Genomic DNA, 20,122 nt, shown 5'->3' on the forward strand with positions numbered 1-20,122 from the left:
GCTTCGTCGCCTTCATCTAGATTATTTGAGAATATCTGCATAATTCCTTGTCTAACGGACCCGGTAGTGACTATAGAACCAAACAAGTGGTTGACACGGATCTTATATTAAATATTTGTATATTTAGATTAACATATAGAATAATATGCTACGACCAGCAAAGTCCAAGTCTGTTTTTTTTGTTGTGAATGATTCGGGAGCTGGTGACGATAGAAGGAAGCTTATAAATATATATTCTCCTCTGGGGTAATAATTTTGGTAAGGGGCCCAGAAATTGGCACATTCTTGATTCTTCACGTTCTTCAGGATCGAGTCAGCGTTTCCACTGGCTTCAAAACAAAAAAACACCTAATCCGGTTTCTCGATCTTTAGGAATACATTTGTCCCCACATATATTTCTATATATAATATGTAATACATACAAAAATACACACATATACATACATACCACAAATTATCTGTCCTTCTGGGTGATATTTGTTTTTATAAATATTTATAGGTAAGCTGCTAACTGCTAAGCTAAATAGCATATAATATTTGTAAATTTGAGTTGTGGAGTAGTTAAACATATATACGTATATATAGTATGTTTGTGTATGCATGTGGTGTGGTGATCATATAGCTATGTCGAAGTATGTGGCAGAAGTCGAAAGATATAATCAATCAAGGTGGTAAACGCCTACGCCTTAAGTTAGACAATTCAAATTCAACTGTACAATTTTATTTTCACGTGTTTACTGAAATGGTAAGAGCATAATTAGAATACCAAAAATTATTGCATATCTGATCGTATCGATAAAGCTTTAGCTTAAGCAGCAGCATGCAAAAGCAGAACGAAAAGAGAAATACTAAGATTCACTGTGGCATGCGTTGTAAAAAGTAAACTGAAAATGCATTTGCTAACAAAAATTGATATAATCGATCTCGTTTGGGATTTTAGATCTTTATTGGTACTATGCATGTTCATTATAGATAAGTATTTTGTATGTTTATATAAAGAAATTGTGTTGCAATCTTTGCACGCCCCCACTAAGCCCCAAAATGCAATGCGATGACATCGCTTAAAATTGTTTGTTCTAGTTGTGCTGATCCTATCCTTCTTCTCTGGGGTTGTGGTATATATGCTTTCTGGCCTAAGTTTGGAGTGTGGGTGTATTTGGGGTTTTGGACTATTTTCTCAAAGCCTCGGGCTTTTAAGAAATAATATTGGTGGCGTCGGCTGACCAGCTCTTTCCTATTAGTTGCTTCCATCTGACGGTGGCGTGGTGAGGTACTCATCCGTTCGCTTGTGCTCGATAAGCGCCTTGACAGTCCCACTATCCGACGGCAGGTCCGATTTCCGGCGCAGCAGCGGCTTGTCCTTGTTCCGCTCTCCACGAATCTGTGTGGAACGGGAAGGGGTTTGGCAATAGAAAATGGGACCTCTAACTGACAAATGCAGCTCAACACACACTGGACAGGCTGAAGTTACACGTTGGTGCGGGATGATTAAAGCTATCGTTATTGAGTGCGAATCTAGATTGAGATTTAGTGGAGGTCCCAAAGTGCCCACCATTTGGACTATGAAATGTACATCAACTTATCAGAAGTCGAATTACATATATTACACAGTTCCCTTGAGATCGAGTGTGTTTAGGTGTATTTTTTTTGAGGTGTTAACAAAATGATTATAATTTTGAAGACATTTGAGAACATTATGTTACAGATTCAAGTAAAAATAAATATACAAAATTAGTCATGATTATCATGTTATCGATAAAAGAATGCTAAATTATAAAAAATAAAAAAAATTTTCCAAACGTTTTAAAGGTTTGCTTCCAAAGGCAAGGTGCAAATCGGGATTCTTAAGCATGATTTAAAAAAATGTATTGATTTTGTCAATAAATTTTCCAATAGTATATTATTTAATTTAAAAATGTATTCCAACTCAGAAATCAATTAAAATTGAATAAAAAAATAGTAATACTTTGAAACCCTTAAAACTGGACTTTTTAAAAGTGAAATATAGAGATTTCTGTTATTTAAAGACATGCTCGAAAATGGAAAATAAATAAATATATATGTAAATATGTATTTAATAAAACACGAAAAACATTCTCATATTAGAAAACACAACAAATGAATTGTAAGATGATAAAAGTAATTTCTACATAATAAATATTCTGTTAAATATGGATTCCGCCCAGTTTCGAATGAGGTGATCCACTGCGCTCAACCAAAGTGCAAGCCGAATGTTAGACACAGATAGAGATAGATTTTGTGTCGTGGGTGGATTCATGAATTTGTTTAGGTTGGCAGACAGTGAAATAACCAAATAACTAATAAATAAATAGACAAAGTTAAAAGATATACAAATATGTATTTTTTTAAATGACATGAGTGTGATTATTTTAACAGACATTCGTTCGATTAGAATTAGAGTTGAACCAGAGTGGGCCTTAGCTGGGCACAGCTCACAGCAGACGCCAGGATCACACGTGGCGGATTAGTAGTTGTTTAGTGTGGTTAGTGTGGCAAGTGCCTGTCTCACCTCTCGGGGCTCCTGGAGCGCCTGTTTTTGGGGCGGCAGTGGAGGCGGCGGCTGGCGCGCCTGCTGCTCACTCTGTTCGTAGGCTAGATCGCAATTCTCACTATATTGATCGTACAGGGCCCGGCTTTCGCTGAGCGGCAGGCAGTCATTGAAGCGGCGCGCCTTAGTCCATTCCGGGTTGGTCTTGGCCAAGCTTTCCACCTGCTGCCAAAGCTCCTCTCTTTGCGACAGCTTCTCACGCTCCCTAAAATGCAAACAAAGCAATAGTTATTTGGATGCTAAAATGAACACTAAACAGAATTCGGATTCAAAAAATAAAAATACCAACATAAAATCGTAAAAATCAAATTCATAAAACCAATAATGACAGAAATAGAATTTTCAATAGATTTTTTTAACTTTAGTAAGTGTAACCTATATTTCTCTTGTTTCACCTACATCTGCTTTTCCTGTTTGTAGTTCTTGCTGCACTCGTCGAAAAGCCGCTGGTCCATCTCCATGAATAGTTTGAGTGCATTGTAGATTAAACCATGGATGGTCTTGTTCCAGTGCGTCTTTGAGTTACGGTTGAGCGCTGGGAACATGATGGGTAATATCACCGCCGAGTTGTCTGCTATCAGCGACATAATGTACTCATTGTTCCAATAGTACAATGCCCGCTCGGCCACCTGGAAATGCGGCGACGAGACACACTTGGCTATCTGACGGAATAGCGGAACCATCACCTTCTGGAATTCGGCCGGCTCAATAACGTCCAGTAGCTCCTCAAGTTCGTTCAAAAACATCACCTCCTTGGGACTGTGTGTCTTCGGCCAAAATTTAAGCAGGCTTCTGCAGAAATATAGAAAAAATATATTATTTTAAAACGAAAATTGAAATTAATTAAAACTCTACAAAAACAAACTATGACTAATTAATAACAACTTTTAATGATTTTACTCACTTGATGACCGCCTCCGATAAACTAGGATCCTTCTCAAGGAACTGCACCACGCAGTAGGTAAGCTGCGGATGGTAGACCGAGAGGCTCTTGGCTTTGTGCAATGGCAGCAATACCTTAAGTAAAAATTGTTTGTGCTCCTCTTTGAGCGGTAGAGCGAAGCCATTAATAATGCTGCCCAGAATTTCCAATAATTCGGCTATGCCATTATGATGTTCCGTTTCGTAAATAAATCTAAATGATGCAGCCAGTTAGATTAGGTTTGTATGCTTTAAAGACAATCTCACCTGTAAAAGACATTGTTGATCTGCTTCCTAATAAATGCTCTCAAGCCCAAAAATTTTCCATAGATGCGATGTAAAACAGTCTTTAGGAAATCACGTTCACGTGGATCCTCCGAATCGAATAAATCCAATAGTTGTAATACAAATTGATGGTCGATAAAACGTTTAGCCATGTTTGGTTGGAAGTCCGGTGACTCCAAGAACCGCAAGAACAGCTCATAGACTAGTTGTAGGTGCGGCCACGAAGATTCCAACGTAGGTTCATCCTCCTCCGGATCGAATTCGGCGCCATTCGGATTGGACGATGGCGGCAGAGTTCGGAAAAGATTGACAGCAAACTGGTAAGAGAAAAATCAAATCAATTAACTTGGTTTCAATATTTTCAGAATTAGCCAAATAAATATTTAATAAGGAATAAAACAATTATTTTGGTATTAAAGCAAATTAATATAAAATAACTTTCAACATGAATTGTCGAATTGGAAAGTAAAATCTTTTATTAAGTATAATAATTAGTGATATTCCTGATAACTCATAGACAGACAGATAAAGATTACTAATAGAATTGTTAGCTAACCATATTGATCGCCTCTGGGTAAATAATTTCGGTGATGACGCCATTTTGGTTGGTGAGGAAATCGACCATTTCGTGGAGGGCCGCACGCTTCACTTCCTTCCATTTGAGGTCGCTCAGCGGCTCGGAGAAGTCGAATAGTGTGCAGCATTGTCGGATCTTCTGTATGAACAGCTCTTCTCGTTCACTAGTGGCCGTCTCTAAGGAAATATAAAATAAAATATTATTACTTTAAAGGTTACGTGGAGAGATTAATTTTAATAAACCATACAAAATTGACCTTAATTTAAAATAAATAAAACGTACAACTACTAAACAACCAACAAAAGCAGGCAAGCGAAACTAAAAAACGAAGTTAATGGAGATCAGAAAGGATCAAATAGTTGAAGGACCTCAAGCCCAAGGGCAATGGGGGTGGCGTAACCCCCATAGCCTTTGGCCCGGGGCCACTTGGGATAGCAACCTCGCAGTGCAGGCAGCGCCAGGGCAACGGAAGCGGTGGGTGGCGAGTAGAACAGATTCCGATCGCGTGCCCTTCCTGGACTGCCCGTCAGCTGTTGCAGCGTCTGGGACGAGGCCTGGAGACCCGGATACCCCTGGACAATATCACCGTTCTGGCGGATGCTCAGGCTGGATGTGGTTACCACCAGGCTGGCGTTCGATGTCGCCACAACTGCCGATGACGGGTTCGCAGCACTGCCATTGCGCTGGCCAAGCCCCAGTGAGATGCTAATGCCGCCCACCAAATTCTGGGCCACCGTGGGACGCAGCTCCTCTGCGGGCACATCGCTGTTGGTGGAAACGATGGCGACGACGGCAGCGGTCGTTGGCACCACCGGCGTGGAGGATGAGGTTGATGAGGAGGACGAGGCCGCAGCACTGGTTCCCACATTCTTGGTGGCATTCAGTATGTTCTTTATGGCCGCGGCCGCGCTTACAGGTGACTGGAGGATGAGGTAGCGATGAAATGAGAGCAGAGTAGTTTTTTGGTTTATCAACTTTAGGTTCGTTTAATTGGGATGGAAAGTGTGTGGTGTGTGGAATAATGACTGACTGGATTAGCTTTAATAACAGCCCTAGGATTTTAGTAAATAAGGGTGGAACGACTAATCTGAATTAACTTGGTGTTTTTAAATTAGTTTTTTTCGTCGTAGTCACTAAAAGTTAGTTTAATTGTCAATTAACCCTTTTTTTCGCAATATACGCCGTGACTAAAAACTTGTTTTCCTCACATAGGCTTGTGATATTCAATGTACTTAAAAAAAAATTAACTACAAAACTAATTTCTTGAACAATTTCTTAAATTTTTTAAACATTTGATTTGATTATTTTCTGATTTTTACTATTTCAATAGCTTATTCAGTCAGTGAAAAGATTAAAAGTGTTTTATCTGTGTTAAGTATTTTATGGTGCGGATGTGGTAATGTGTGACGGGTTGTGGGTGTAGGGTTCGCTGAATGTGTGTGGACATAACCAAGCTGCAAACCTTGCTGGCGGCGATGGAACTGCCTGCGTTGTTGGTGGCGGTGGAAGAGGAAGCTGATGAGGAGGAGGCTGCAGCGACTGCGGCCGATGCTGCGGCGGAGGTGGCCGCTGAGAAGTGCTGCGCAAGAGTGGACACAAGCGAGTTGCCAGCACTTGCAGGACCTGCTGTCGTCGAGCTACCCAAAGCTCCTGATCCTGATCCCGCTCCTGCCGCGTTCTTCGACATGCCGGCATTCGAGGATAGCGACAATGAGGAAGTGGAGGACTGTGATCCAAACGGCGAGGAGGCAATCAGAGCCGCAGCCGCCGAATTAGCTCCACCGCCGTAAGTGGCTGCCGAGGATGAGCCTGAGGAATTGGCCGCCGCCGAGGCTAGCGAGGATGATGCCGCCTGGGAGAGCGAGGACAGCGCCGAGGCCGAGGAGTTGGAGCTAGTGGACGAGGACGAGGGTGAGGAGGATGTGGTGGTGGGTACTCCTGAGCCGGCTGCTGCCTCAGGGGGCGAGAGGGGCGTTTTCCGCCCCTCGAACTTGGCCTTGAGCTCCTCCACGCTGCTAAATTTGAACCGGCTACCGGCCTGCTGCTGCTGTTGCTCTTGACCCTGCTGATCCCGATCCTGTTCCTCCAACTCGTCGTCGGCCAGCTGATCTAGGCCGCTGTGAAAGGATGGTGATTTAGGTATGCGTATGCCGAGGGCATAATATCCAGCGGCAATGGGTTGCTGATCCTTTTCCTTGTTGGAGGATCTAATGGCCGCCGGTTTCGTTTGCTCCAGTTCCTGCTGCTCCTGCTGATTCTGATGGTTTTGCTGATCCTGCTGATGTTGCTGCTGTTTGGGACCTTTGAGCCCGTTGCCCGTCAGCAACATAGCACCGAAGACCATCTCATTAGTGCCGGCACTTGGTTCAAATGGCACTCGATTTGAATCTTAATAAGAATCGCCTTTTTTTTCAGCCGCCCCCGCCGACCAACAACAACACATGAGAAAGACTACACTAGAAACTCAATTTGGGCTCGCTAAGCATGAAACTATAGAATCTGTAATGGAATTGCAATATAGATAATGGTTTAGATTAATGCCAAATGCGATTATGCCTTGATGGGAACATAAAACGAAATGAAATGCATTGTAAATGGAAATGAAAATGGAAATGAACGACAATGCCTCTGGATAAAAGTTTCCTTTTGCCGAAAAATGCGGCTTCAATAATTTATGAAAACTTACGATTCAAAGGGAAAAATTAGGGAATAGAAGAGAACAATTAACTGGGGGAACGAATATTTTCAACTAATATTTTGGGGCTCTCGACGTTGCACGGTCTTGAAACGGTTCTTTTTTGTTGCTTCGACTGCTGCGCCAATCGGAAAAATCGATATCAAGAGAAGAAAACTGAGAGAAATAGAGAGAGAAAGTGGTGGATGAGTGATTGGGAGAGCGGTTTATTGGCAGAGAGCCAACAACAATAAAATCTAAAAAATAATAATATTTAACAACATTATTTTTATTCGATTTCTGAGTCAAAACTGCTTAAGCAATTAGGTAAAGGTAAGTAAATAACACTACAATAACAAACTACCGATGACACTAATAGAACACAGAAAAAAATTCGTAACGAAATCATTGCGCAGGTACATTTACTAAGTAGAAATTCTAATTTCGTATATTAGTGAATAATGGTAGTGAATAAAGGTAAATGCTGGTGTATATCGTATTTTTCGCTAATAACACAAAAAAAGCCAGGTTGATAAATATTAATTTGAAATGTTCGACCTTATTTTGGTTTTTTGGACTTATAATATTACAATGTTGGCCAACTTTGCCAAAATTAAACTTATTAATTTTTCCTTCTGTGTAAAAGAGAAGCTGTGGAGAGAGCGCATGTGCTAAAGTTCCATTTTAGAAGAATGTGCATTTGGGAGAGGTGTAAATGTTGAGGCTGAGTGTGCGGTTGTGAGAGTGGGCCGTGCGTCAGTGTTGCCACCCACCTAATCAGACGACACTCCCTTGACCTTTAACTTTCGCGTACGTGATTAACAAATAATAAACAAATTACAACAGCTGAGCGAAATTAAATAGCAACCAGTAACAAAAAGCTTCAGGATCGGCTTCCATTCCAGTTTACTCAACAAACTTGCAGATACGGTAGTTATAACGACGGAAATTCACCGAGCTTTTTAGTTTTTGTAAGATTAAACGGACATTTAGGGTTTTACAAAAAAAAAATTGTTAATATTCTTTGAAATTTAAATCTATGCGAAAGCCAGTTGTGAGATTGAAAACTCTCCCATTTGACTTCCTGCTCTGAAAAGTATGCTACAACTCAAGGACATGTCAATTATGCTACATAACCGATCTGCAGGCTTACGAGTAACTGCATTACGCATAATAGTAATACTTATTTGTAGTATATAGTAATATCCTTCAGGGTTACTCACTCTCGTTCAGAGGACTGAGGGCCGTCAGTTCGCAGTTTTTGGACGCATTGTATCGGGCGCTGATCTGGCGTTTTTCCTTGCGGACAAGCGGGGTGCCGGTAAGGTTCAGGCCCTTGGTGATAGGCGTGGGCGGCGGTGCATCCCGCGGTGGTGTGCTGTCCTTGTCTTTGTTAGCCTGCAAGTGCCGAAAATTTAGATTTTCTTTGCCAACTCTTTTCAGGTTATGAGTTTGGAATCCAAACTTTGGTTCATAGTAAGTAAATGATAAGAACAACGAATGCAAAGCAATATATGGTCGACAAAAGCATACTCAAAACGTAGCACTTGCAAAATCAGAGCAGATAAGAGGGGGTCCTTCGTTGCCATTTCGGCGATCGCTTTTACCTTGGACTGGGCGAATCCTTGACGTCTAAGACGCGCTGCCTGTGGGTGTGTTTTAGTCTGAGTTTAGTAATGCTGAACATAGAGATGTGCACTGGGTCAGGGACTTGGAGTTCGGTTGGCATTTCATACACATATAGGGTTATATGCCGGCATCTACCAAGGATAAGGTGGTGTCTCAAACTCAGGTCTTGCAAATATATTTTTGACAGGCGCTAACTTAGAAACTATTTTTTACGCCGTTAATGTCTTTTCTATTGGCAATATTTGGTTCAGAAAAATATATTTTGGGTCAAGAACAACATTTTTTAACTAAAACTCTAAAAGCTGATGATTTATAATACCCAAAAAAATAGAATTGTAAAAGAAAACAATTTTTAAACTATTTTCAACGAATAAATCTTAGCTTACACTATCGTCAATTAGTGAAAAGAGGTTTCAATTTTTGGATTCTGTAAGATTTTAAGATAAAACCTTTTTATCTAAAATCAGAAACATAAAATCGAAAAAAAAATAATTGGGAAATATTGCTTTTTAAAATAAAAATGTTTCATAGCAACTTTTTTGTACTAATTTCTTTCACTATTAGTTATAGTGTTAATATTTATAATGATTGTTTTTTAAATTTAAATTCAATTTTTAAAAGGCTGAGAACAATAAGATTTCCCAGCAAGAAATTGTCAAATTTGAAAGGCTAACAGGGCCAATTGCTGTTTGGCTTTTCAAGTACTCTTGATAGATTTCTGATTCGATTTGTTATCCAAATGACACACACTCACTTCACAATTGGCAACATTGAAAATCTAATTGGTGTTGGTCAATCTAACTTGCAAGGGAAGGGGTGATAATAACACACATCATTTGCACTGATTAGATTAGATAAAGTTAAGGAACTGTTGTTGTGCTTTTTATAGAGTACCAATTACATACACACAAACTGACAAAGTACGAGTAAGCATTACTCTAAGGCTTACGCCAAAATAACGGTTCACATGCGTAGGGCGACAGGTGAAAGAGAGTGATAGAGAAAGTTTGGAGTGTGGTGGGTGTAAGGTGTTTTGGCACAACTCTACTCACCTCACTGCTGATTGGAACACAGTCGCTGGTCAAGACAATTGGTATGGCCGCCGTACTGGTTCTTGTTGCTGCTCCTACTGTTGCAGTTGTTGTTGTACTTATGTTACTGTTACTCTCTTTGATACCGTTAGTGGCAGATGCCGGTATGACTATGTTGTTGCTGCTGCTGCTGCTACTGTTGTTGTTTTTGGCCGTTTCGTTTTTTGATTCTGCCGCAGAAGCTGTGCTTGTTGTTGTTCCTACTGCTCCTCCAACTGTGGCTGTTGTTGTCTCTGCTGCTGGCGCCGCTTGCGACGTACTGCTCTTTGTTGTTGGTTCTAACGCCTCGTTATCCATAATACGCAATCGGTTCTTTTGGCTCTTTGGATGTGCTCTTTTTTTTTTGTTTTTTTTAAAAAAAAAACCAATGAAAACCAGCAAAAAAACGAAAACGTAAACAACCGGACAAACAAACAAATACAACAGCCGGGCGCTGGACCGCTCTCAATTGATTGCTATCTGAAAATTATATTTGCACTGTGGAGTGTCGAAAGAAAGAAATTAACATAGCAATAACTAAAAGAAAAATAACAACAACACCAGGCAATTAAAGCTACAAAACCACACTCAAACTCACATACATATGTACACACTCATTGAGGGCCAAAAAAACCAGGAGTTTACTAAAATGAATTTTAATTTTCAAAATTGCATATACGAGTCGATGAAATTAAAATTCGTACAAGCTTGCTTTGATTATTCATCTCTTAAAAATAAACAATGAAAATGCTTCTGTATTTTCCTATAAATTTATTTTTTAACGATGTAGTGCACCAATTTTATTTTTAAAACAACAAAAAATCATTTTAAATTCAATACAAATATATTAAGCGTAATATGTTTAGAAATGTGCCCAAAGTCTCTGATTTGGTAAATAGTTTTCCACTGCATGATTGAAATATTGTTTTTAAGTCCAAATCGGCAACGGAATAAGCTTTGTAAATTGTATTTTGGTTAAAATTACAAAACATGAATTTACAACCACAATTTTGATTTATTTTTATTAGAAACATACAAATGCTATTTTTTTTGTTAACCGCCACTGTAAACGCAGTGCCAATGGGAAGCGGAGCAACCTTTGAGAAGCTCTCGCTGTGCGCTTTCCAATTGGAATTGCCTTAATGGCGGAAAACCGCTTCGAATCAGAGATCCAAAGTTGTCACAAGAAGTCCCCACAGAAGTCTCTAGCATAGCATAGCAAATCCGGTTCTAAACGGTACCACAATACAAACACGTTCATGCAGCGTACCCCGGTTATTGCTGTAACTTCTAATTGGACAGGTGGTGTTGTGTATTTCGGATTGGGTTTAAAAAACATTACGATTTTTTATTTTTTCGCACAAAACTTACACTTAAACGGAAATAAATAACAAAAATGCCAAAACAATCGCGGGCGAGAGCGAGCGAGAAATTAGAGAGCAAAAGAGAGAGAGATGCGAGGGACGAGCAACAAGTTGCGAAGCAATGGCCGTCGACCAATTGCCAGGGTTGCCAGGCATGCTAAGAAAATGGGGGGAAGAAGAGCGCTTTTGGGTGGTGTTGGTTTTTCTACTTTTTTCTTTGGAGGTGCAAGGATGGGCATTCTTCAACACAAACATTGTTAATGCGATGAGCAAATACTCATACATATTTACAGAGGGGGTGCAACAGAAAGAGACAGCAATAGCCGGAGAGCGTAAAAATAAAATGTGTACTAGGCATAATTAATGTTTGTAGTTGCACTTCCAAGACCCAAACACACAATAAATATACGTGGGGAAAACGATTATAACTTTGAATGTCACGGGGCGAGGTTGTTTTTTTGGGGAATATTTGGGCTACATTGCCAATTTACCGCCAGAAGCTGGAAGAACTTGTTAAATTTGCCCCTGCTGCGATATAGGTTCGCCAACATCAAATTTACTGCTGATAAAAGCTTGTTCTTTACGTAAAATGCGAGTTCTAACAAAAAACGCTTGCACACGCACACAGTATCACAATCTTGCACACACACTCAAACCGCTCTCGCGTTAAAATTTTATACGAGGCTGCGAATTATTTGCGCTGCAATTTCCTTCGATCGCTGCGATTTGATTTTCGCGTGCGAATTTCACAAGGCTCGCTCGCGAATTTCGCACCCAATTGTTCGCGGACTATTGGCACCGGGGTCAAGTTCACCTTTTCGCTGAGAACGCCTGTGCAATTGCAATTATATATTTTTTGTAAACTGTTTTATTCACGCAACGTTTTCGGTGCTCAATAGAAAATAGAGTTGCCAGGGCTGCAGGCGAATTATGGCGCTGCCAGACTTTTACAGCTTTCGATAGTTTTCTGTAACCCGCTTGTATTTTAACCCGCTTTAGAACTTTTAAAATGTTTACAATATATAAAAAAAATCATAATATTAATTAACTTACCATTTAACATTACTAAAATTTAATTTCATTAAAAACCAGGGCTTTGGCGCCATCGATAGTTTATAAAAATACCTTTACTATTGCAAGTCCAGAAAAATTGTAATATTACAAAAATTAAGAGTTAAGATAAATAAACAATGTATAAATATCTTTTTATATATCTATATAAACTAAATGTTTTGCGACAAACCCGGACATTGGCCACATTTATTAGCTTTTTAATTGATATCCTTTGTTACTTACACTGAAAGCCTAAGAAGTTAATAAATTATTCGTTTTTATGTCTATATATGTAAGCTTTAATAACTTTTATTTTCTTGCCACAAACCAGGGCTGATTAACTTGTTTCCAACTTCTGGCATCTACCATCAGGTGGCAACGCTTAAGACAGATTGTTTATATTGCTTGTGAGCCAAATTTTTTATTTTGTATTAACTTTTTGGCATTTGCTATGCAGATCACAATCAAAGTGCTTAAGGGCCAGGACTGCACGCTCGAAGTAACCTTTAACTATAGCCCAAAACCACAAAATACTTTTTTTATAAAGAAATTTTCCACGCAGGTCTCGCCGACATCCACGATTCTCGAGGTGAAACAACAGATCGAATCGGAACTCCAAATATCGGCAGCCAATCAAAAGTTATTGCTTCTGGGACGTCCTTTAAATAATGAGCAGACAATTGCATCCTATCCTAATATCAAAGAGGGCACCAAACTCAATCTGGTGGTGATGAAACCCTGCCTGAGGGACAGCATCCTGCGGGGATTCCGGAAGCACTATCCGGAAAACCAGGCAGAGCGGTTGACCAATGAGTTTATGGCCGACTTTGAGAGGAAAATTAACGAACAGAGCCTGGACGATTTGGAAAGATTGGCGGATAGTATTGTCAGCAGAGCGGGCACATAGCCATAGGCACATAAAAAACCCACCCCAATATGACGATAGTCTATTATCCTCACCCCATTGTTTTTATTTCCCCCACAAAACGAGGTAGTAAAAATTAAGACTTGACTGAAAAGTACAACCCATTTTGTTTTCGACGGCGGTCTGGCAACTCTGCCCCAGGTGCACTTTGTAGTATATGTGTGTGTGTGTGTGAGAAGAAGAAAGAGAGGAGAAATGCGTCTGCTGTCGTGCAAATTTCTTGGCCGAGTTGTGAACTCCTCGCTGCCCCAACAATTTAATTTGCGATCCTTCACCAAAACAGTTCCAGCAATGGTGAAAGTAAGTGGAGGTTACCAGGAAAACCCGATTTTCGGCTAGTGTAGCACTCATTACATAAGCCGGTGGGGCGAACTGCATAAATATTGATTGCGGCTGATGAGAAATTGCAACGCTTCAAGGTTACCTCACTCTCTTTTTTTTCTATTATAAATGTGTGTTTTTGGGAATTCTAGGTAGGTGATTCTCTGCCCTCAGTGGATCTCTTTGAGGATTCGCCAGCCAACAAGATAAACACAGGTGATCTGGTTAACGGCAAGAAAGTAATCATATTCGGCGTACCCGGCGCATTTACTCCCGGCTGTTCCAAGGTAAGTAACACCACGCCAATTTCTACATAGATTCATTTGCATTTAGCACAAGTGAGTAATTAATGTACATAACCCGCAGACCCATTTGCCTGGCTATGTGAGCTCCGCCGACGAGCTGAAGTCAAAGCAGGGCGTGGACGAGATCGTCTGCGTTTCGGTCAACGATCCCTTCGTAATGTCCGCTTGGGGCAAGGAGCACGGTGCCGCTGGAAAGGTGCGCCTTCTGGCCGACCCTGCCGGTGGGTTCACAAAGGCCCTGGATGTGACCATCGATTTGCCACCACTTGGTGGCGTGCGCTCCAAGCGCTACTCCCTGGTGGTGGAGAACGGCAAGGTGACCGAGCTGAATGTGGAGCCCGATGGTACCGGACTTAGTTGCTCGTTGGCCAACAATATTGGCAAGAAGTAAATGGATTTTAGACTCCTAAAAATGCTAAAAACTCATACAGTAATGCTAGGCCGCAATGATATCAATTACGTCTTCAAAAGAACTATGTAGCACGTACAATATATGCGATTAGAGATGTTATGTCTAGTTGTTTGCTTTAATATCTAGTTGTGGGCTTAGTCTTTAATCTTATCTTAGGGTTAGCGGTTGTCCGTGTTGGGGGCGATCTTCTGCGACAACAGTTTGCCATAGCCGCCTCTTCCGGCGTCGTAATCCGTGCGATATTCATCTCGCACCTGGCCGCCGGTTTTGCCGCGTCCATATTGCCTGCCCTCAATAAAGCCGGCGTCCCAGTCCACACGAATCAGTCGATCATCCAAGCGGGTGCCATTCACAAACCTATACGGTGGATAAAGAATACAAATATATGGATTTCAAACTCTTCTTTAAACTTCGAATACAATATCCTTAAATAAAATAGTTTGGTAAGAACTGGTTGCGGTCTTGCTGAGACTATTATAGTCTAATATAATTTCCTTTCTGTTTTCCTGCCTTTTTCGCAGTTTAAAAGCTATTCAAAAGCAAACATTTTCACATTTAGTTATGAGTACAATAAGGCAGATACCATAATTCTCTTGGGAAGGTTCAGCAAGAACATATTCTATACTCCAAAAATAATAAGTTAAAAATTAGATCTGCTTGCACATTAATAGCACTTCTTTGACTATTAATACTTAAGTACTATTTTGTGACCACTCCAGACCTATAAAGCTCTATAAGTACCGGGAACAATGTGACTTTCCCTCTAGAGATGTTGGCTCACCTCATGGCCGACTCCGCCTCAGACCTAATGTAGTACTCCACAAAACAGAAGCCGCAGGGCGTCTTCTTGTACTTGTCCAGACCCATTACTATTACCCGGACATCGCCGCATCGCGAGAATAGTTCGTGGATCTGCTCCTCCGTCGTGTAGAAGCTCAGATTTCCCACATATAGTGTACACGAGTCGCGGAGGGATCTTTCTTGTTCCGACCGAGAGCCCTAAAATTGGGTTATTGTCTTAAAAACTGGTCGATTGGCTCGGGGATATACTCACCTTGAAGTGCTGATCACGATATGAGCTTAATTCTACGGATGCAGCCATATTTTCGGCTATAAACTAATGAAATATTTTCTACGCGTTTATTTAGTGGCGGCAATCCAGCGATTGATTTTTCGATAGATATGCTGGTCATCGCATGCTGTGACCGTTTCACATGCAGTATATATCGGTTGCCAGAAACTGTGATCCTATTAGATAGTTTCTGTTTAAAAAAAAGAATCAACACTCAGTGCAAATTATATCCTATCTGAAAAGTCCATTTAAATAAATCTGCATTTTCCTTAAAGATTAAATTTTTTTCACAATACAAGATTTTAATAGAATATCTTTATTTTAAATGAATTTTTTTTGCTAGCCGATATATACAGTGTTTACTTTTTGGTATTTCCGGCACGCGTTAGTACATTTTGAAATCACTGCTGCTTTGCACAGACATTTCTCAGCTCGTTGTTATTATTATTTTTATGGAATTCACAAACCGTACTTAATGAACACCTCACTCAACTCCGCGGGCGGCAAGCGACAACTGCGCTTTCGCGGCGACGTTACCGGCAGTCGGGTGGAGGAACTGCATCACCACCAGGACGAGATAAAGCAGAAGGCGCTCGCCCAGGATGACGTTGCAGCGACGCCGACTGCGACGCAGAGCGGTAAACATGGATTTTATTTAGGGGAAAAGCACTTATAATATAATTAAATTACAATTAGTACTCACTTATAAAAAGTGTTGTTTAATATATAACATTTGAGGCTCCTCATAAACATTAAGTTTAGGTGCTAGGATCTCAAATACTCATCTTTTTATTCTAAATTAAAATTTAAATAAAATTGAACAGACAAAATACAATAAGAGCTTAAAAAATACATCATAATTAATCATAATAAGTAAAAACGGTTAGTTTCTACTTTTATTGTTTAATGTTAAAAGTTTAGTAAATGTACTTGGTATGGAATTTAAAAAGAACGTAAGAACCCAAATGAGTGTATCCCCAAACAACTTTCTAGACATTCAATATATTTTACCCCCCTTGCACTTTTGTACCTATTTTAGGACCCACAGAGACTGGCACCAACACATTCTACGACTTCTTTAAGGTGGAGATGACTCGCGGCTATATGCTGGAGCACGATGAAGAGCGCTATTCGGCGCGGCGGCAGAAGATCTACAGTTTCATGCGCATACCACGGGATCTCGAGCGGTTCATGGTTTACGGGATCATGCAGTGTGCCGACTCCTTCTTATACATCCACACTTTCCTGCCCGTCCGATTTCTAATGGCTATTTGGGCCTTGGTTTCCAGGACTTTGGCGCGAATTTTTCGTCTTCGCAGCACAGGACAACGGCTACTGTCGCCTGCGGAAATCTGTGATTTGCTCAAGGGCGTCATCTGGATGACAGTTACGCTTATAATGCTCCTGGTAGATACAAATCGGGTGTACCATATCATCAAGTCGCAGTCAATCATTAAGCTGTACATATTCTACAATATGCTGGAGGTGGGCGACCGCCTCTTGTCCGCTTTTGGCCAGGATACCATTGATGCTCTATTTTGGACGGCCACTGAACCAAAAAATTCCAAGCGGGAACACTTCGGAGTCCTTACACACGTTCTGTTTACATTGATCTATGTGTTTTTGCACAGCGGACTGATCATGTTTCAGGTGGGTAATAATTCTTTGCATTGCATACTTAAGGACTGCTGTCTTGAATTCAAACTGCCTTTTAACTAAATTATACTAACGGATGCAATTCTTTTTTAGGCCACCTGTTTGAATGTTGCCGTGAACTCCAACAACAAGGGCCTGCTGACCATCATGATATCGAATAACTTTGTAGAGCTGAAGGGATCCGTGTTTAAGAAGTTCGATAAGAACAACCTGTTCCAGCTTACCTGCAGCGATGTGCGGGAGCGCTTTCACCTATCCGTGCTGCTGTTCATTGTGGTAATCCAGACTATGAAGGAGTTCGACTGGAGCATAACTCAGTTCTGTGTGATGCTGCCCGACTGTTTCGCAGTGCTATTTACAGAAATCTTGATTGATTGGGTGAAGCATGCGTTTATTACGAGATTCAATGAGCTGCCAGAGAGCATCTATAGGGAGTACACTACTAGCCTGGCTTATGATATGACCCAGACGCGACAGAAGCACGCGTTTTCGGATCACTCGGACTTAGTGGCCCGGCGCATGGGCTTTATACCGTTTCCCCTGGCGGTGGTCTTGATAAAAGCGATCTACACAGCGGTTTCTTTCGAAAATTTGGCCGCCTGGCTTCTCTTCTTGCTGGCCTATTTCTTTGCTATGGGCCTGCGAATCTGCTTGACCATCTGCGCGTTGGGTAAGGCCTGCAAACTAATGAAGGAGCATCAAACAGAGCGGAATAGTTCAACGCCGAGCAGCATGACCAATGTGCCTTTCATAGGAGCAGCTGCCCCTGTCTCAACGTCTTCGATGGGCGGGCCGAATCACAATAATAATAATAACAATAGCATTGGCTCGAAGCCAGCACAAGTGACCACGCTGTTGACCCCACCCAATGCCGTCAATCTCGATGTAAGTCACAATTTCTCCCGTGCCTCAATCGCCTCCACGTCCACGCCAAAGAAGGCGGTCAGTGAGCAGGAGCTGGATGTTACCAACTCCTTGGAACTGGGCGCCACAGCTCTCTTCTCCAACAGTGATGTGGATTTAGATGATGTTTGCCTCAACGAGCAAGTGACCAATACCAACGCAGGCTCAGCCGTCCAGGAGGTTTACCAGGAGCAGGACCTGGTGCGCAGCCAGCCGGATCTGATGCTGCTGAACGATTCCGCTGGCGGAGAGGCGAGCCTCAAAGTTAAGCAGACGACCCAGCGGCTGCCCAAGCGAACGCACAAGCGATCCGAGTCGGAGCCTGGCATTCCCAGTCTGGTAGAGAAGGGGGCAACTTCCGGACTCGCGGGCGGCAACCAAACGACACAGCTGTAGCCATAAATCGATGCTAATTTATTTTTATATTTGATTTTACCTTGTACGTAGTTGCGTCTTTGATCTTTTGTATATCGCTTAGTTGCTCTTTTGTAAATTTAAGTGAGAAAGGATTTAAAATGTATTTTAGGTTATAGCTCAAAATATGTTCTCTGTAGTATATCAAACTGTGCCTCAAAATCCCTTTAGATGGGGCTCCCTAAGAAAACTTTTTAAATCCGTTTTTTGGGAGTCACACTAAAACCTACCATTTTGGCTGTTATTGAGCACTTGAAAAAATAAAACATGACAGATTTTGTCTACAAAATTGATCACTATTGTGAGGTGTGAAACGAAATGAAACTCAATTGTTCAACAAATATTAAATCATTAAATTTGTAGAGGATTTAAATTTTTTAAAATACAATTGATGGAAATCACTATTTTATTTTGTTTATAATATATTTTGCACTGAATGCTTTATAAAGCCTATATAAAAATTGTAAACTACTTAATTTGTAATATTGGGTGCCATAATTTCGACAAAGAAGATTTATTTACTGGAAGACTGCTGTGTACACAGTATTTTTTTATTTTGTGGATTTTAAGAAAACATTTAGCAGGATAGATTAATTTTAAAACTAGTATTGTTAGATCCAGCACTCTTTTTTGTAAATTGAGAAATGTCACTTTTTTTGTCAGATACTCCCATTTTTTAATAGATTGAATTTTGTTAGTTATCAAAACACTTTTCTAACTTTTTTGGTATTTCTTTTATTTTACACCTGTCCCACCGCAAAATTAACATATAAATGGAATTTAGGCCCAACTGGGCAAAAAATCAGACGTACAAATGCCTTCTGCTGGGGGATTCTGGCGTAGGCAAGTCCACTTTCCTGCGTCGCCATGTCACCGGAAAGTTCACGGAGCAGCATGTGCCCACCAGGGGTCTCCTCGTGCACACGCTTCTGCTGCAGGCAGATTACCAAGCGGTGGCACTAGAGCTCTGGGATGTGGCGGGCAATGCCAGGCATGGGGGTCTGCAAAATGGGTACTACTTCCATGCCAAGTGCGCCATCGTCATGTTCGACCTGAGTGTTGAATCCTCGGCTATAAGTGTGGTGCAGTGGCTCCGCCAATTGGAGGATATATGTGGCCCTGAAATTCCGGTGGTTATTTGTGGAAACAAGGCGGACTTGATGCCAATGCCATTGAATTTGCTTTATCGTCGTCGCAGTCGCTTGGACTACTGTGAGATTTCTGCACGAGCCGCTTGGAATCTAGATGAGCCACTGAGTCTCCTCTGTCGGAGATTGCTAAACAAATCCAATTTGGTGTTGATTTCCCAGCCGATCCTCAAGCCATTGCCTGGTTGTGTGCTGGACGAGCAAAAGATCCGACGGCGAGTAAAGGACATAAGGAAGAATGCTCTTTCGGAGAAAGATGGGGAAGTGAGACTACGAACGGCAACCAAAGGGCAGCGCATCGTCCTAAATTGATTCCTAAAATTAACTGTAATTATTGTAGTTAGTTGGTGTAGTTAATAAAAGTATAGTAATAAGATTTATAAACAAAACGTCGGTTGCTTTTTGATAAAGAAAGAATAATAATTATTTAATTAAGTATGTATTATTTTGATATACATTTTATGAGCTGCAAAGTGCTTTTACTATATTTTTATAATAATTTTTAAAAACATATATTAGGGCTGTCCAAATTGATATGATCATTTTTGCGACCTACTCTTATCCGCTTTTATGCATTGCTCATAATGCATACCATAAAACATTTTGTGAAGTAAAGTTTATCACTCATACGTACTGTTGCCTGTGATCAATTATTTGATTCTGAGTGACGCTACAACACTTTAATTTTTAAGAGTTTTTAAGGTTTTCGAAAAAATTGATTGTACACTTAAATCTAGTACATTTTTTGTCGAAAAAAAGTTTTTTTTTCACCAGCATTAGGTACATTTATTGGTTTAACTAGTTTCTTTTCTGCTATAAAAAAT

At 40.7% G+C, this 20,122-nt stretch overlaps 6 protein-coding genes across 10 annotated transcripts; 4 read left to right on the forward strand and 2 right to left on the reverse strand.

Annotated features, from left to right (window-relative positions):
* Positions 1-56: 56 nt before the first annotated feature.
* LOC108043687 (serine/threonine-protein phosphatase 2A 56 kDa regulatory subunit gamma isoform) lies at positions 57-12,015 on the reverse strand. Of its 5 annotated transcripts, none has more exons than XM_017122492.2 (9): positions 7,039-7,179; positions 5,815-6,851; positions 4,792-5,272; positions 4,332-4,528; positions 3,758-4,092; positions 3,474-3,704; positions 2,969-3,361; positions 2,531-2,774; positions 57-737 (listed from the first exon to the last, which is right to left on the reverse strand). In XM_017122492.2, the coding sequence occupies exons 2-9, from the start codon at positions 6,694-6,696 to the stop codon at positions 735-737; spliced, it is 2,766 nt and encodes a 921-aa protein (XP_016977981.1). In that variant the 5' UTR covers positions 6,697-6,851; positions 7,039-7,179; the 3' UTR covers positions 57-734. The 5 variants fall into 5 exon arrangements, with proteins under 5 accessions (XP_016977981.1, XP_016977982.1, XP_044315113.1 ...); XM_017122493.2 differs by lacking the exons at positions 57-737; positions 4,792-5,272; positions 5,815-6,851; positions 7,039-7,179 and adding exons at positions 923-1,381; positions 8,250-8,424; positions 9,708-10,223; positions 11,904-12,015; XM_044459178.1 differs by lacking the exons at positions 57-737; positions 4,792-5,272; positions 5,815-6,851; positions 7,039-7,179 and adding exons at positions 923-1,381; positions 8,250-8,424; positions 9,708-10,080; positions 11,904-11,973.
* A 488-nt stretch (positions 12,016-12,503) lies between these two features.
* On the forward strand, positions 12,504-13,161 carry LOC108043689 (ubiquitin domain-containing protein DSK2). The gene is made up of 2 exons (XM_017122496.2): positions 12,504-12,641; positions 12,705-13,161. Exons 1-2 carry the CDS (start codon positions 12,594-12,596, stop codon positions 13,047-13,049), a joined length of 393 nt encoding a protein of 130 aa, XP_016977985.1. The 5' UTR covers positions 12,504-12,593; the 3' UTR covers positions 13,050-13,161.
* Positions 13,162-13,227: 66 nt separating this feature from the next.
* LOC108043688 (peroxiredoxin-5, mitochondrial) lies at positions 13,228-14,204 on the forward strand. Its single transcript, XM_017122495.2, has 3 exons — positions 13,228-13,367; positions 13,541-13,675; positions 13,755-14,204. The coding sequence occupies exons 1-3, from the start codon at positions 13,263-13,265 to the stop codon at positions 14,082-14,084; spliced, it is 570 nt and encodes a 189-aa protein (XP_016977984.1). The 5' UTR covers positions 13,228-13,262; the 3' UTR covers positions 14,085-14,204.
* LOC108052593 (nuclear cap-binding protein subunit 2) lies at positions 14,202-15,282 on the reverse strand. The gene is made up of 3 exons (XM_017135023.2): positions 15,160-15,282; positions 14,887-15,104; positions 14,202-14,462 (listed from the first exon to the last, which is right to left on the reverse strand). Exons 1-3 carry the CDS (start codon positions 15,205-15,207, stop codon positions 14,264-14,266), a joined length of 465 nt encoding a protein of 154 aa, XP_016990512.1. The 5' UTR covers positions 15,208-15,282; the 3' UTR covers positions 14,202-14,263.
* Positions 15,283-15,572: 290 nt separating this feature from the next.
* LOC108038243 (protein TAPT1 homolog) lies at positions 15,573-18,443 on the forward strand. The gene is made up of 3 exons (XM_017114996.2): positions 15,573-15,815; positions 16,217-16,827; positions 16,927-18,443. The coding sequence occupies exons 1-3, from the start codon at positions 15,653-15,655 to the stop codon at positions 18,130-18,132; spliced, it is 1,980 nt and encodes a 659-aa protein (XP_016970485.1). The 5' UTR covers positions 15,573-15,652; the 3' UTR covers positions 18,133-18,443.
* A 480-nt stretch (positions 18,444-18,923) lies between these two features.
* Positions 18,924-19,610, forward strand: LOC108038240 (GTP-binding nuclear protein Ran-like). Its single transcript, XM_017114993.2, has one exon. It carries the CDS (start codon positions 18,924-18,926, stop codon positions 19,608-19,610), a length of 687 nt encoding a protein of 228 aa, XP_016970482.2.
* Positions 19,611-20,122: the final 512 nt, after the last annotated feature.

The sequence above is a fragment of the Drosophila rhopaloa genome, unplaced genomic scaffold (genome assembly GCF_018152115.1).
Source record: "Drosophila rhopaloa isolate 14029-0021.01 unplaced genomic scaffold, ASM1815211v1 contig_178, whole genome shotgun sequence".
NCBI classification, from domain to species: Eukaryota; Metazoa; Arthropoda; class Insecta; order Diptera; family Drosophilidae; genus Drosophila; species Drosophila rhopaloa.

Bases quoted from the DNA above. Each gene is read 5' to 3' on its own strand.
- LOC108043687 (XM_017122490.2), bottom strand. From the start codon at position 6,696: ATGGTCTTCGGTGCTATGTTGCTGACGGGCAACGGGCTCAAAGGTCCC. The intron at 3,705-3,757 runs GTGAGATTGTCT...TGCATCATTTAG, and splicing joins ATCAACAATGTCTTTTACAG to ATTTATTTACGAAACGGAAC. The intron at 2,775-2,968 runs GTAGGTGAAACA...TTTGCATTTTAG, and splicing joins TACAAACAGGAAAAGCAGAT to GGAGCGTGAGAAGCTGTCGC.
- LOC108043689 (XM_017122496.2), top strand. From the start codon at position 12,594: ATGCAGATCACAATCAAAGTGCTTAAGGGCCAGGACTGCACGCTCGAA. The intron at 12,642-12,704 runs GTAACCTTTAAC...TTTTCCACGCAG, and splicing joins GCCAGGACTGCACGCTCGAA to GTCTCGCCGACATCCACGAT.
- LOC108043688 (XM_017122495.2), top strand. From the start codon at position 13,263: ATGCGTCTGCTGTCGTGCAAATTTCTTGGCCGAGTTGTGAACTCCTCG. The intron at 13,368-13,540 runs GTAAGTGGAGGT...TGGGAATTCTAG, and splicing joins CAGTTCCAGCAATGGTGAAA to GTAGGTGATTCTCTGCCCTC. The intron at 13,676-13,754 runs GTAAGTAACACC...CATAACCCGCAG, and splicing joins TTACTCCCGGCTGTTCCAAG to ACCCATTTGCCTGGCTATGT.
- LOC108052593 (XM_017135023.2), bottom strand. From the start codon at position 15,207: ATGGCTGCATCCGTAGAATTAAGCTCATATCGTGATCAGCACTTCAAG. The intron at 15,105-15,159 runs GTGAGTATATCC...ACCCAATTTTAG, and splicing joins ATCGTGATCAGCACTTCAAG to GGCTCTCGGTCGGAACAAGA. The intron at 14,463-14,886 runs GTGAGCCAACAT...TCCACCGTATAG, and splicing joins GAGGCGGAGTCGGCCATGAG to GTTTGTGAATGGCACCCGCT.
- LOC108038243 (XM_017114996.2), top strand. From the start codon at position 15,653: ATGAACACCTCACTCAACTCCGCGGGCGGCAAGCGACAACTGCGCTTT. The intron at 15,816-16,216 runs GTAAACATGGAT...TACCTATTTTAG, and splicing joins GCCGACTGCGACGCAGAGCG to GACCCACAGAGACTGGCACC. The intron at 16,828-16,926 runs GTGGGTAATAAT...ATTCTTTTTTAG, and splicing joins GCGGACTGATCATGTTTCAG to GCCACCTGTTTGAATGTTGC.
- LOC108038240 (XM_017114993.2), top strand. From the start codon at position 18,924: ATGGAATTTAGGCCCAACTGGGCAAAAAATCAGACGTACAAATGCCTT.